The sequence below is a fragment of the Gymnoscopelus braueri genome (assembly GCF_963280865.1).
Source record: "Gymnoscopelus braueri genome assembly, chromosome: 20".
NCBI lineage: Eukaryota > Metazoa > Chordata > Actinopteri > Myctophiformes > Myctophidae > Gymnoscopelus > Gymnoscopelus braueri.
The window spans coordinates 20827060-20843033 of record NC_137622.1 but is presented as its reverse complement, the minus strand read 5'-3'; the positions used below and the strand labels follow the sequence as shown (position 1 = coordinate 20843033).

The 15974-nt window shown below is 39.6% G+C and overlaps 2 protein-coding genes across 3 annotated transcripts; one reads left to right on the top strand and one right to left on the bottom strand.

Annotated features, from left to right (window-relative positions):
• Positions 1-152: 152 nt before the first annotated feature.
• ttc9c (tetratricopeptide repeat domain 9C) lies at positions 153-5879 on the bottom strand. 2 transcript variants are annotated; one of them, XM_080416046.1, is made up of 4 exons: positions 5791-5879; positions 2709-3050; positions 2044-2226; positions 153-1856 (listed from the first exon to the last, which is right to left on the bottom strand). In XM_080416046.1, exons 2-4 carry the CDS (start codon positions 3028-3030, stop codon positions 1654-1656), a joined length of 708 nt encoding a protein of 235 aa, XP_080272172.1. In that variant the 5' UTR covers positions 3031-3050; positions 5791-5879; the 3' UTR covers positions 153-1653. The 2 variants fall into 2 exon arrangements, with proteins under 2 accessions (XP_080272172.1, XP_080272173.1); XM_080416047.1 differs by having other exon boundaries at positions 2709-3035; positions 5791-5875.
• Positions 5880-12715: 6836 nt separating this feature from the next.
• map1lc3cl (microtubule-associated protein 1 light chain 3 gamma, like) lies at positions 12716-15331 on the top strand. The gene is made up of 4 exons (XM_080416198.1): positions 12716-12892; positions 13091-13146; positions 13237-13343; positions 13702-15331. The coding sequence occupies exons 1-4, from the start codon at positions 12835-12837 to the stop codon at positions 13886-13888; spliced, it is 408 nt and encodes a 135-aa protein (XP_080272324.1). The 5' UTR covers positions 12716-12834; the 3' UTR covers positions 13889-15331.
• Positions 15332-15974: the final 643 nt, after the last annotated feature.

The window sequence follows — 15974 nt, the reverse complement described above, 5'->3', positions numbered from 1 at the left end:
AAAATAATTGTGACAAATGTGGCTTTTTGTGGCATATAATAAAAGAAACATTTAATGTCTGTATTGTGTTTACTGTATCTTTTATCCGATACCGTTATTTGCAATCCAAGGCTTTATTTATGATCAAATAATTTAAATAGGACATCCAAGAATTGACATAACTTTAAAAAATATTTATTTCAACTAAGTGAGCACATGAAAGGAACATTCACACAGAAATGTATACAATCACAATTTTTGAAGGCATGAGAGGGCTTTGAGCAGTGCACTAAACAGTCTTTTCAGAAAGTCCATGTAATGTTTGACCCTTGATTTTAATTTTTTCCATCTTTCAAAAATCATCTTTTCTGCCCTGTTGCTAGGCAACCAGATATCTTGTATGCCCTTTCTGAGCCATCTTCAGCAGCACCATCTTCTCCACTCTACCTGTCCCAATATCCTCCAGAACTCCCTTGAGTGTAAACCTCCTTCAGCTCAGATACAAAACTCTCTTCATGCACACCTCAAGGCTGTAGGAAGGTGTTAACTCATTCAGTGCCCGGCTTATTTATGGCAGTTTGGCTCTGAGTGCCACAGCCAAAATTCATTGTAAAAAATAAGTGCTTAGGAGCCGATACAGCCTTTTTCAGTAAGAAGCTAAACAAAGAGTGAATGGAGCAGAATATTTTCAAATCATGATATCTTGGGTTCTGAACATTTTTGGGCGGTGTAGCCGCCCCTATAAGTGGGGTTGGGACACCTCATTAGTATACCCTTCACTGTACTGTGATTGGCTCATAATTAGTACACCCCTAGCATTAGTACACCTCTAGCTGTACTGTGATTGGCTGACTCTATTCAGCACTGTGATTGGCTAGCGAGACACATGGGGCGCGTTCGAAAATTACGCACCGGAGCACACTCGCCTATTAGTTTGTATTGGCCAGTGCGCTCAGTGCTGTATTTTCGAACGCACCCAATATGAAATGAATAACCTATAAATAGGACTATGCGCTTAAAAAAGTGAGCTTCCATCACTGTGATGACCACACCGCCCACTTCACACTGGGTGTGATTATATATATTTTTTGACGTCTTAGACGTCCAGTGGCACTCAGGGCTTATATTAGCGGACGTCCAGTGGCACTGAATGAGTTAGGCAAAGATTTGTTGTGCGACATGTCACTAAATCACAAAATGTGAAGGAAAAGAAAATGGCACTGCGACTCATGTCAATGTTTTTGTTGAAAAAGTACTAGCTGGTCTGAGACCTTCACAGATAATATGCAACATTTGCAGGGTTAATGCAGTTTGATCCACCCATCCCTCACTGTATCTGTCTGTAGAAGGCAGATGGATCACATTTTCTCCCAACTGAGTGGTAAGCCGGATGCACCAGATTCAAACCCCAAGTCTCGACGGTAGTGGGCAGAAACTTTATCCACACACCTTGCAGACGCAGAGGTCAAGAAGTTTAAGAAGAAATCAACAGGGTGCTCAAATACCAGTACATCAAGCTGTCTAGCGACATGTTGCACAACACTTCGCTAAAGCATAAATTAGCCTTTAGCAAGCTGGGACAAGTCATAACAATATCACAGTCTTGTTTTGTGTGATCTGCTGTATCAAACAGTCTCTCTCTCTCTCTCTCTCTCTCTGAGAGGGAGGCTTGTTTTACTTGTTTGCGACATTTAACTGGCAGACCCCCGTCACCAGCTGGCAGACTCCCTCACCAGTCCCATTGCTCTGGTTGACCCCTTCTGCTAAGCTGGTCCTTGAGCTGGAGGAGAACATGCCTTGATACATTGCCTTCTCCTTCACCAAATCCTGGTTCAGCTTCTCCTCCACCCTCTGCAAGTGTTTCCTCACATTAGCATCTATAACAGACGGAAAGTAGAGTGAAGTTGCGCCTATCAACCTACTGTATGTCGTCATTGGCAATCAGCTGCCATTCACACTCTGAGACATGCATACACAATAATCCTTTCATTTGTGGAGACATTTTGCATGAAGCCCCTGTTCCCCTGTTAAACACAAAATAGAAAGTGGCACATCCTTTCTTACCATTCGGCTGCCCCCTGCTGGCCTGGACGAGATACTGTTTAGCAGTCTGTGCATCCCCTAACTCCAGAGTAGCCACACCAGCCCTGTAGAGCGCTTTGACGTCTGCTGGCCGCCACTGCAGGACACGCAGGCTATACTCTTGAACACGAGCATAGTCAACACTTGGTCTCTGGAGCAAACAGGCTGAGATAAGAGAGGGGAAGCAGACACATGGGGAGGGGTGATTAAAGAAGTAGTAGGAATTGGCAACAAATCTTATCAACCCACGCATTAGCTACTCTACACGTATGCACAACAAGATAGCATCGTTATTTTGGCCAGTGAAATAATGCAACAAGTTGGCGAGGTGCATTTCTACCCATGTTAAATAGTAGAAAAAAGCGCACACTGTCTTCACTTACAAAAAAAACAGCCATCTGATGCCTGATGAAGGTTCGAGCGAACCAAAACGTTGTACCTCTACCAAAAATACATTTGTAAGTGAGGACAGTGTGCAGGACTCCCACTTTTTTCTGCTATTCAAGTTCATTACTCCGACGCACCTGTCCATCTCCGTAGGTGTACAAAGGACTTTTTTCTTCTACCCATGTTAAATGAAATCCTCTACTTGACAGTAATTGGGATTTCAGAGCGAACACTGAAAGTATTCATAATTTAGTACATGCCTGCCAAGTTGTTGTAGCAGTCCACTTGTGTTTTTCTCAGCAACTCTTCTTGTGCTGGTGAAAGAACGGGCATCTCCGGTCCAAACCCTTTCACTGCCATCGTCACATCGGTGTCGATGGCTCGGAGGAGCAGCAGAGCACGGTGATAACGGCCGATGGCTGAGCGGAGAGTCTTCTCTTGGTAGAAAGCGTTTCCTTCCATTTTAAGCTGGGCTGCTTCTTGTAGCAGGGCATCAGGTTTGACCCGGGCGGATTTAGGCTTAATCTTTGTCAGACAAGAACTGTTGGCTGCCTCTGTCCCAAGCACCTCTGGACCTTCCATGTCAGCTGTGGACCAGATTCCTATGAGATTATAGTTAGGACTAACTGAATCTAGAATAATTTGTTTTGTGGAAAAACACGTTCTGTAGAAAATAGTGCCAATATGCTCATTTACACTTTGAATAATAATCAAGTCTCATTCTTCTGAGGTCACGAGGTCAGTTTGATTTATTGATTGAATACTTAAGTTTGCAAAACAGTACTAGACTTATACAATGGTGCTAAAAGGTTAACACAAAAGGCGCTAAGGGACCAGTCGAAATTTACATAAGGGGGGGCATGGAGGAAAATAGGGGAGGGTCATGCCTTTCTAATTTTGGTCCAAGGGAGGGTCAGCTAATTTTACTTTGAATCCAAGGGAGGGTCATGCAATTTTGAATTGATAAAATAGTCCGTTTTTTATATACCTTTTTAGTACAGCAGAACAGTGGTCAATGACCCCTCTCCATTTCAAAGGATACAAAGAATTCAAATCAAGTAACACCTTGTCTATTTAGAATCAATGACGGTCGTTAACAAGCCATCAACGCACAGTGAGTGTGAACGACCCAGTCAAATCTATTCAGCGTCTTAACGATGGTGGTTGAACAATTAAGCAAAACTTCAACAGGCGTTATTGGAGAGATGCATTATAAATAGGCCTACTATAACTGGATATTCATAATCATTTGAAGTAATTCTGTGCATGTGATTAATGTGGATCTATATGGACAGTTGTGTATAGATGCCTAGCTCCACAAGTAAAACCAGAAGCATCAGGCCATAATTGATAGCCTAATTTGTTTTATGTAGGCAACAGTGTAGTTGTAGTCACTGTAGTTGATAATTAAAAGGGCAGAGTGACAAAAGTTTTAAACTACTGGTTACCAAATATTCAACTTTCTTCAATCTGACCAGGATTCAATGGGTTTCCCACATGTAAGATGAGAACACTATCCATTCTGCTACCACTACTACAGATACACTGTGCATTTAGCAAGACTGACTACACTACAGCAATGTTCTAATCAATGTGGAAAGCAAAACATTGGACATATCAGTTTTAAATGTCATGTTGTATTTGATGGGGAGGGTTAGGGGTGTCAAGAATTTCACAATACGATACATGATGTTGGGCATGATATCGATATGATATATTATTAATGTTCTTTTCTCATGTATCATCAACATTGGCCATCATCTTATAAATAACGTTATAAAGCAAGTTAGAAACAATTACAAAGTGCTTTGTACACACAAATAAATACATTTGTGCAAGCTTAATGGAGAAGTGAAGTTCTCACTAACTATAAACCCATTGTTTCAGAGGACAGATAGACACTAATATAACAAATATAATATAATATAAGACTGCATAACTATAAATTCCACAAACCTCATATTTTTGTCATCTGGACTTTACCAACCAAGTGCAGCCTAGTTATTTCCAACAGCTTAAAAAAATCTATAATACCAGATACAGTATAATACAATCTTAGATTAGATGTAGGCCTATTTGAGAGTGCAGATGCATGTCACATTAACGAGCGTCAACGAGCATCAGCTGACACACAACACCTCCCCTCTGCAGTGCTTTAAACTGAAAGTGACTGACTGGAGTCTGTTTCATTTCTCTCCAAAATACCTTGAATATGATGGAGGACATGATTAATAATTACTATGATAAGCTTTACATTTCATACAGTAAAAACTCCTAACTTTCACCGGCAAAAAAAAAGAAAGTGTTTTTTTTGTATTAAAAAAACAATTAAAAAAATATTACGATACAGTATGACATCATGACAATACCTATCATCACATTTTAATACCACGATAGGCTATATCGTGACACAATATATCGTGACACTTCTAGGCGGGGAGGGTTACTCTTTTTTTTGTAATCACTTGGGGAGGGTCATTGATTTTTTTTTTTTGTCAAAGGGAGGGTCATGGCATTTTAGATCAGGGCACATACATTTCCTCCATGCCCCCCCTTATGTAAATTTCGACTGGTCCCTAAGGGCTTGTTTCCATTGTGGTTCTATGTATTCAATTCATGGAGACATTTAAAGACATACAATGATAAACATGACATCATCAACACTAGCGATACAAACGTATACGAACTTCCCTTTATACAGGGACCAGTTACAAATTGCAGACAGGTTTTATGGCGGTTTTGAAGGAAGGTAAGGGATATTAAACTCTTGTTTGTTTCTTTAATCATATTTATGATTTTTCGTAACCTGGCCTGTTATTCTAAGTGCAATTCAATACTACACTTAGTATTATCATTATTACTTCCCTTGAAAGATTGTGCATCTCAAGTGGTTTATCCCTTATTATTTTGAAAGTAATTGGTATCCTCACTCAGAGTCATGACGTGTTTTGCCCACAGTTCATCAGACATGACTGTCATTCAATAATCACCTGCGACAGAACCAGCTGTCACCAAAACGTCTGCGATATGAAAGCATTGCAGAACGTAAACAATAACCCACCTCCAACATTGACAGGACCTGCATGGTGGCACATGCTAGTTTGTGGTTGTTTGTGTTCTGCGAGTAAACGGTTGTAAACCAGTGGCCATAGTTTAATATATTTGGCTATAGTCCAAACACCAAAACAATCATTATTTTTCACAATGATTGTTACCAACAAAAGACATCAGAACTCGCGTCCTCACACATATTTGCTTGCTGTAACCAACCGTGCATAATGCATGCATGCTGAATTTACGTCAGTGATACTGTTTCGATATAAAATAATAACAGAACCTCACCTTGCAGACAAATGTGTGAATTTTACAATGATTTACAAACAAGTTGTTCACGTTGACAACATGATGGGTTGATCTGTTCCTGGTTGTCTTCTTCAGTGGTTGAGACGTCTGAACCTGCTGGTTTATACTGCCACCTAATGGCCTAGATGTGTCATAGCAGGGTACACAGCAGATAATAAAATTAACAGGGGGTACATTGATCTAGCAAGTGTGTCTATAGTATAACACCTAGATTCGAACCCGGGAGGGAAACTAAACATACCGCTAGGCCCAGAGGGAATCCCCCCTTGGCCAGGGGGCATTAGGCTTTTTGGGCTTCAGGCTCTGCTGCTCTGCAACACAAGCACTGACAATATGATGCCTGCTATGACTTTTATTTACAGTGTATACCTCCATGCAGTGGTGGCACATCAATCAGCTGATCAGTCAGTCTATCAAATCAATATAAACTAAAGGGCCCCAGCATGATAGTCCGGTTTGCAAAACACAGTATTGTACTGCAGAGCTTATGAAACTATCTCATATTTTGACACAACTTGCTTTTTTACCCTCTAAATTATGACAAAAAGTTATAGTTATATGGCTCTGAGCCTGACCTCAGACCTAGACCTTGAATGCTAAGACAAAACACCTCTCCATTCTTCAGTTTGTGTCTTCATCAGTGGTGGACAATGTAGCCTACTCAACTCAACCCCAGTAGTACTTGGGTCAAAGACTTTGACTCAAAGTATTGACACTTCTGGTCAAATATTACTCGACTACAAGTGCAAGTTGCTCTGTCAAATTTGAGTTAAAAAGTAACCTACTCTACTGGAGTTTAGCTTTTTTGGTTAATTTGGTTAATTTTATTGCACCCTGGTGGTGTGTCCATCTGTGATCATCAGCTAGTAATCTTCGGCACTGTTGGCTTGATGGCAGCGAAACTGCACACACACTCCCTGGATGCCAGAGCACTTATAGCGCCACCAGTAGGCCGATTTTTGCAAAACACTTTTTTTTTTTTTTACAGTAGCCCACTCCTACAGATTTTGTCCAAACATCACGCCATTAAACAAAACAAGTCTTTCAGATTTTTCATGTGCCATCCTAATTGACTAAGATTGGCTTCCAAAGTTTGCAGGAGTGCTCAAATCATGAACAAAGCGTGAAATCTTGCAGGCACATTCTCTCATGATTGTATGGCATTATGGTGTGTATATCTGTCTGTCTCTTATATGTCATCATAATGTGTGTACATGGGGTTCTCATCTTAAACAAGCTCAGTGCTTAATGAGTCTTCCAGTTTAGTAGACCTTGTATTGTGAATTTGTACTTCCATGTACTGTTATTCTCATGTCTTACTAAATAAAAGTACATCAAATTTCGGTATTCGGTACACATGATCTCTCAGTCATGTGATCAAGACGGATCTGTTTTTTTCTGATTTTTCATATTCCATCCTGATTGGCTAAGATTGACATCTGAAGTTTGCAGGAGTGGCCCGTTTTGAACAAAATGCCGCAAATCATGAACGCAGCGTCCGATTGCGGTGAAACTTTGCATGCAGATTCGCACTACGTTGAGGAACAAATGCCACACTTTTAACATTGCCCTATTATAGCACCACCAGGTGGCAGATTTTTGCTAAACTTTTTTTACTCCTAGTCCTAATTTGTCCAAACATCACGCAAATCGGTACACACTATCTCTATAGTCAATTAAGTGATCAAGACGAATCTGTTTTTCTAGTTCATAATAATGTAGTACTTTTTCCTTCATAGAAATATAGTGGAGTCGAAAGCCTACCATATTTGTCTTTGAAATGTATAGTGGAGTGAAAGTCAGAAGTATCCAAAAATACAAACATTAAAGTAAAGTACATCGATACTAAAGAAAATTACTTAACCCTTTCACGCATAACGGTCACTACACTGGACAGCTATTAAAATGTCATTTTCTATTATAAGAATAGGTTTTGATGTCAGAGTTGCATACTAGCCTATACAGGGGACGCTAGAGCATCACCTCAATACTGCCATCCAGTGGCCAGGTGTTGTAACTGCAACATAATTTTTTCAACATCCAAGATGGCTGACAGAAATGTAAACAAGCCCAACAGCTCAGGAATATCTATCCATTCCTTCTAAAGTAGGAGACCCCTGCAGGTAAAAAAAATATTATTACATCAAGTAACATCTAATAAGCACTATAGTTGTGAAAAATTCCAAGTATTGATTTTATATTGGGAGGAACTTATGATTATGATTATGATTCATACTTTTGCTGCCACAGTTTGCTCTTGAAAATGCTTCATCTGCAGTTACCTTTCTGGATATAAATCAATGTATTCATGTTATTAGAAAGTAACCTGCATTGTTTGTATCAAAAATAATATTTTATGCATATTTTTTTACATTATGGGAGTACATTTGTGTCTATTTATATTTTGTAGAGGTCATGTGCAGCTTATTATAGACCTAGGCCTACAGGATAGTGGAGTAACTATTATATGACTAAAGTGAGGATGATGATAGTGGCCAGTGGTGATCAGTGGCTGCCAGAAAAAGAAGGATAAGCAAATATGATTAGCAGTGACAGTGAAGCTGTATGATGATGATGATAATAATATAATAATAATAATACGGGTAATAATAATAATAATAATAATAATAATAACCTATTTGAACCTACAAGGGAAATTCAGTTTTGACCCAAGTGGTCAGACTTCAGCAAAAACCTAACTGTGTGATGGGTGATGGTTGATTGAAGTAGTCTCACCTGGCCTGAGTCAAACTAATTGGACTCACAGTGCCCAACTCTGAGTCCAATTAGTCCAATTAGTTTGACTCAGGCCAGGTCAGCCATCCCCCATCCCACACAAACAAAAACAATCCCCATGGAGCTATTTGAATTGATTACAGTTGTAATAAAAACTGTTGCAGTAGGTTATCAGCAGTCATTACTGTTGGAACACATAACATGTTGCCTATCCAATCATTTTGGCATATAATCCTTTTTGCTAAAATGCACAGAGAAAGAAATAGGTGTGTGTGTGTGTGTGTGTGTGTGTGTGTGTGTGTGTGTGTGTGTGTGTGTGTGTGTGTGTGTGTGTGTGTGTGTGTGTGTGTGTCTGTGTGTGTGTGTGTGTGTTTTGCATCATCAGGCTATTATTGTGGGTAGCCTACTTGTGTTGTGGAGTGGAGCTCTTGCTATAACAAAGTATAGGCATATAGTAGTGTCATTACTGTAACCTGGTATCTGGAATGTGATGCTGTTGCTGCAGGGTGAACTATATAGGTAGCTTATAGTATAATAGATTTCTTAGCCCCCCACCCAAAATCACCACCAACCGCCACCATTATTTTGATGAACATTTTCTACAAAAATAACAGAGGACATTGTGAGTAACTCTCCCAACACTCTCTTTCAGATGTATTTCAGTAATACAGTCTCTTCAGTTTTACTGACCTATATCCTGTACTATATCGCTTCACCAAGTCCATCTTGTATGAACATTGTGAAACACATTGCCGTGTCCAAGGCACCCCTGAGACCAGGTTTGCCCCTGGAAACCACTGGCCCCAGCATACAGACACAAAACAATGCAAACAGATGCCATGATGTTGCATGCACAGGAACATCCAAGTACATCTGCATAAAATGCTTGCAGGCTTTGTGCCCTAGGTGCTTAGTCAATTTAGTTTGACTCAGGCCAGGTGCGACTACTTCAATCTAGCCTGCACTAGTCTGGCCATGCCAGGCTAACTTCAATCAGCCATCACCCATCACACAGTTTGGTTTTCACTAGACAGTAAGCACTCATGTTGGTGTTCAATTTAGAGTTATTTTGGTTTTCACTTGACAGTAGAAACACTATTATTTATGTGTTTTGTGTTTGTTGAGCCGAGGAGTCAAGAGAAAGTTAATAAATAGTATTAGAATATGTTAGAAATGTGAAAAATGTAGTTTTACAGCATTACAAATATATTTGATTTGATATTATTAGATTTTTATAATTGTATTCATTGGTTGTATTTTATCCTTATTCTTTTCAGTTAAAAACACAAATGCATGCTGTCCTCCTGAGTGGACAGGTCAATAACTCCTTAAAAAATTGTTGTTTAAAAAAAAATTAAGTGCAGTTGTTATATTTATGTCTAAAGACACATAAAAACACTTAGTAACATTTTTTTTTCTCAGGTTATCATAATTCATGCGTGAAAGGGTAAATGTACTTAGTTACTGTCCACCACTGGTCTTCATAGTACCACATGGGGAACCATTCTGACTGTAATATGGTAAGACAGTCTGTTTTAATGTTCTATGTAGGCTAATGATGCTCTGTTTCTTAAAGAAGCATGCTATATTATATGCTTGAAGATCACATGGATGAAAATATGGTCAAGCATTAAGCAAGGTATGGCACTACAGAAAAAAAACACATATCACATCCACTTGTCAATACAATTAAGGACAGTAATTCTTCACATAAAAACTTAAGTGACAGTGGCCATGGCCAACATGTCAGGCAAAACAGACAAAACATTGAAAGCAATTAAATAAAGAAACATTTTCTTATCTTGGGAACACAGATTGACTTAAGAACAGCTAGTGTGATACTGGGATTCCAATAATAATGATATAATGATAATAATAATAATAATAATAATAATAATAATAATAATAATAATAATAATAATAATAATGATAATAATAATACAATTAATCGTATGCGTTACACCTGCTCAGGAAGGGTATATTTAGGTATAAAATTCTGATGAAAAAGGAGGATCTGTTGTCCATGGTTTTAGATTCTAATCTAGACTATGGGTGTTATGATGTGGATGCAGGATGTGGGTATCTGGATGTGGGTATTTTTGTTGTTTTCTCTTTCTTTCTTTTTTCCTTTTTTCTGTTCTCTTCTGTTAGATGTGTTCAAGTTCTGGCGTGCACTAACCTTCTGTCTCTCATCTACAAATTTAAAAAAGATAAATATATTTTGATATTATGTTTGTTGGTTACTTGCTTTTATTTTTCTTTACCACTGTAAATATTACTACTACTAGTACTACTACTACTACAACTACTACTATTCATAATAATAGCCTAATAATAATCATATAATTATTATTATTACAAATAATAATGATAACAATTATAATGATAATAATTATAATAATTATGTCCTGCTGTATGTCTGCCAGCATGGGTGAGGTCTATTCCCAGCACAGCAACCAATGGCTTCCTTTACATCATTTATGCCTCACAGGAGATGTTTGAGGCTCACCTAGGGCATTGGTTCTCAAAGTGGGGTCCAGGGACCCCCAGGAGTCCTTGAGGGGGTTCCAGGGGGTCCCCAGCAAAAGTAATTAACAAAGCATCAGAATCATTTTAACCACTTCCTCCATTTATATGTTGGCTATTCAAAAATAGCAAATGTACAAGCTCATAGAGCGTCACTTGCTGCGAGGTTGTGCATCTGGTATTTTTGAAAATCTTGGAAACTTTTGAATAATTTAGATTTTTTTTTGACATAAATCTTCTCTTTTGGGGGTCCCGGGTACAAAACATTTTCAGATAGGGGTCTGCGGCCAAATACATAGCAATTTGGGGGTACTTGGCACTAAAAAGAGAACTACTGCCCACCCTGCTGAGCCTAGTGGTGGTGTATAGTAGTAACAAAGTACATTTACTTGAGTATTGTATTCAAGTAAAACATTTTTGCAAGCACATGACTTTCACTACATTTCAAATGGAAATATTATACTTTTGACTCGACAAAATTTCTTGGAAAGGACCCATGGGACCCAACCTATGAATCAACCCCCTAAATCCTATTTCAAATATAGTGAATATTGCCAATCTACAAGCTCACAACGCTTGTGAGCTTGTAGATCTGCTATTTTCTTTTGAATACTTGAGTATTAACTTGAGTATATACTTTGTCCACCACTGGCTGAGCCCAGTGCCAAGTGCACGTCAGCAGAAATACTGAATAACTGAATTGAGCCCACTTTCACACCAACCTACCTCAAGGGACCCACTGGCACTTCATTACAAATCACTGTACCTTGATCGATGGTCCCTTTCCCATCTCCTCCTTTCCTCTCTGTTTAATGAAGTCCATCATTCCTCATTCATTGTAAAGCTTAACCTTGTGGAGTTGTAATAATGTATTATTTTTGGCAAGCGACACCGTTGTGCCAAAAATATAAATTAACCTGAACTATGTGGCCATTGGGCAGCTATGGCTGAAATGTCCGGGGGGAGGGTGGGGGAGTCTTCCTGATGGGCCACATTTTGGACCTCAAACCAATTGATGGGGGATGCATGTCTAACTGGGGACATAATTGTTGTTCCTGGTTTGATTTGACCAGAGTTTCATAAAGGTATTTGTAAGTCAATGCAATGTCTGATGGAGGATAGATAGTGGAGCAAGGTTTACTGGTGGTGACACTATTATCTAACGGCCTTATTATTATGTTCCATTTTAGGCTTCTCAGTGGTCAGGATGCCCTAATTACATTTGCATGGTTGGGATGGCCTAATTAAATGTGTGTGTGTGTGTGTATACATGTTTGCATGTGTATTTGTGTGTATGTTATGTGTGTATGTTTGTGTGTGAGTGTGTCAGCAGAACCAATGTCTCAGCTCGATGTGAGAACACTCTATGAGGTAACTAGTATGTGTGAAGCTGGTCTGAACTAATGATAAGGGCAAGAACCCCCCCCCACACACACACACACACACACACACACACACACACACACACACACACACACACACACACACACACACACACACACACACACACACACACACCACACCACATGCTGGTCACCAGGACAAGGAGTGTGCCTTTGTTTGTTGGTGTCACATTTCGATCCCTCCCTGCCCTGGGCTATAAAAGCCAAGTGGAGCCAGCAGTCCAGTGTTGGTTTGCTGCCTTCCACCCGAGGGGACTACTACCGTCAGCCCGGGCAAGACCACCACAAGTCACACGACTACCTCCATCACCTCTGGTCTCAGCAAACCGCCCCAAGCAACAAGCAACAAGCAACAAATATGGCACCCTTTGAGAAATCCATGGAGATGATGCCCTTCAAACAAAGAAAATGCCTTGGTAAGTCATTCAGAAAAGTTCTTATCTCAGATCAAGAATCAAGAATGGTTTAATTGTCTTACTCATACAGGTCCAAGCAGCAAAATGTTGGTGGGATATGTTCCATAGAGACTGAGCTAACAACACACACACACAAGTTTATTCTTTGAGTTTTGTCATTGGGTTCTTCTTGATGAAACCAATTTCCTTACTTTACAGCAACAAGACAAGATGAAGTGTGCAGTATTCGCTCCAAATTCCCAAACAAGCTGCCTGTGAGTAGCTTGTATTTATTTGATCAGCAGTTAGATTATGCTTTGTTGGATTGCACTGCCAGTTGATCACCAATGTCTTTGTGTTTGCAGGTAATTGTGGAACGTTATATCCGTGAAAAGACACTTCCCCTATTGGACAAGACAAAGTTCCTTGTTCCTTTCGAGCTTACAATGGGTCAGTTCCTCTGCCTGCTCAGGTAAGGATATGAGAAAGATGTGAGTGGGTGTACGTGCATCGTTGTCTCAGCTCTCAGTCTCAGTCCATAGTGTTTGACCTTGTAATCAGCTATTTGTTACTCTTTTCACAGTTTTCTCCTCAGTATACTCAATATACAGCACAGCAATTATCCTGAGTGTTAATTTAACTCTGACACTGAGGTTGGGTCTTTACAGGTTTATGTTTATATTGCAGAGTTAAATTAACTCTGGCTTTTACTGTGTAGCATGGACTTGCCATTAGTTATTTTCATTCTCACTTTGTTTGCTCGGTCCTGACATTAGCAGACCACATATTGCTCTACATCCCTCTCACACCTTCCTTGTCTTTCCTATCAGGAATAAGATTTATCTGGAATCAACCCAAGCTCTGTTCCTCCTGGTCTCAGAGAAGAGCATGTCCTGCATGTCTACCAGCATGGGTGAGGTCTATTCCCAGCACAGCGACAAAGATGGCTTCCTCTACATCACTTATGCCTCGCAGGAAATGTTTGGGGCTCACCCAGGGGCAACGCCACCCTGCTGAGCCCAGCACCAAGTGCACCTGAGCAAGAAAGAAGTAAACTGGAGGACTGGAGTAAAACACACCGAGCTGAGACAGGCAGAACTGAACTGAACTGAAGTAAACTGAACTGAACTGAACCGAACCGAACCAAACCAAACCAAACCAAACCAAACCAAACCAAATTGAACCAAAACAACCCAAGCTAGTCAGGTTTTGTCCACTCTCTGCCCTACCTGCATACCAACCTACCTCAAGGGACCCGCTGGCACTACAGCATTACAAATCAATGTACCTTGATGGTCCTTTTACATCTCTTCCTTTCCTGTCTGGCACTTTGACAAGCTAAGACCAGACAGAACGGACAGGACAAAATGATAAATTATTTGATTGATTGATTGATTGATTGATTAATTGATTCATTAGATTGATTGGACTGATTTGTTCCATTAGGAGGTAATAGAAAATATACTCTTAAGATGGATTGCATGGAAAGTCAGTAGATTGATCCATTGACCAGACAAGACGCTTTGTGGGGCGTTAACGCCACCACAGCCTGCAAATCATTTTAGATAGGAGTTGGATGCTCTACCAAAGACATACGATGAGGATTGTGTTTTGTGAGTACTCTGTGAGGTCAGTCCTGAAGCTTAAAGAGATACTATGACTATGATTTTCTTTCTCTTCATGTGTGCTGGTTACAGTGAGGATACCAAAAGTTCATACGACAACATTCACTACATGTAGATAGCATTATTAGGACTACAACTGTTGATTATTTTCTTTGCAATTCTATCGTTTCTTTTTCGATTAATGAATAATGGCGAAGCCTTCGTCGCACAATGGTATTATGCAAGAATAGTGAAAATAGCCAATCTACATGCTTGCTTGCGTTGTTATGTGACGCGGTGTAAGCTTGTAGATCAAAGTTTTTTAATCTTTTTGAAAATGTTTGCCTATAATGACATACCCAAAATAGTAATCGATTATTGATTTTTATTATATTATTGTTTATCGATTAAATTGATTAGTTCGGTTAACTGTTGTACCCCCAATCGTTATTGTAACCAGTGCCTGTCCGATGACGAGAAATAACAGCCTGAAATTCTAAGTATCGAAGTAGCCAAATATCCAATTCAGCCCTGTCCCTGCCTCCTCCTGAACCTCCATTCCTCCTTCTCCCTCTCCTGTCTTCTGTACCGTCATCCACCCCCTTCTCGAAGATTCACTGAGCGTCTGTTGGTCATCGGACTCGTTCGTAGCACTTACTGTGTTTTCTCCCTCCTATTTTCCATTCTGTCATTCCCTCAAAAAATGTGAAATTGTGCTCTTGTCTTGTCCTGCACACGGTTCATTGGAATACACTCAGTGATGACTTAGGCATTGGTTTTATGTCAAGCTGATGTGGTTTCTATCCAGCTGTCAAAATTGAAAATAAAGAAATTCTCATTCTTTTAATATATTGGCCTTGATAGTTTGATGCTTCACTTTTTTTTTAAATGTATGTGGTGTATAAGATTGTGTATAGGTTTAACCACTTCAACCTCAGCATCCGTATTATAATTTTGCTAAAGTTTTGCAGATCAACAAGCACACAATGCGTCGCAATCAGCTATTTTCAGCGAAGGTATTTAATGTAGTGTGAAAACAGAAAAGACACTAGTATAGAGCCCTGAGGGACTCTGCTCAACATATGGGGTTTAAGTGGTTAAAGGCCTTGCCTTTGTGACCACCGATTTTACATGAGACTGTACTTTTATGTTTCTACAGCTAACTGATCTGCATTTATTTAGTCCACATTTTTTATCCCCATACCTGATGATAGTCAAAGTGCTGAAAAAAGGTTTTATTCAAACCACCAACAGCTTGAGTAAGACTGTTACAAAAAAGAACGAATAAAGACTTGGTATAAATGCTGTTTTAGAACATTCGTATGTGTAGACCTTACATGTATGAATGTTCTAAAATAGAATTTTAATCAAGTCTATGAACTCTGGATGAGCAGAAATGGCCTGTGTTATGTAAAGCTATGCCTGTGTTACCATGGAAACCCAGTGTTATTTGAATATCGTACAACTGCATTCAAACATGACCACATGCAAGCAGACTT

Coding starts and splice junctions, on each gene's coding strand:
- ttc9c (XM_080416046.1), bottom strand. CDS start 3,030: ATGGAAGGTCCAGAGGTGCTTGGGACAGAGGCAGCCAACAGTTCTTGT. Junction 2,227..2,708: donor CTGCTACAACAACTTGGCAG/GCATGTACTAAA, acceptor CTCTTATCTCAG/CCTGTTTGCTCCAGAGACCA. Junction 1,857..2,043: donor CAGCAGGGGGCAGCCGAATG/GTAAGAAAGGAT, acceptor CGTCTGTTATAG/ATGCTAATGTGAGGAAACAC.
- map1lc3cl (XM_080416198.1), top strand. CDS start 12,835: ATGGCACCCTTTGAGAAATCCATGGAGATGATGCCCTTCAAACAAAGA. Junction 12,893..13,090: donor CAAACAAAGAAAATGCCTTG/GTAAGTCATTCA, acceptor CTTACTTTACAG/CAACAAGACAAGATGAAGTG. Junction 13,344..13,701: donor CAGTTCCTCTGCCTGCTCAG/GTAAGGATATGA, acceptor CTTTCCTATCAG/GAATAAGATTTATCTGGAAT.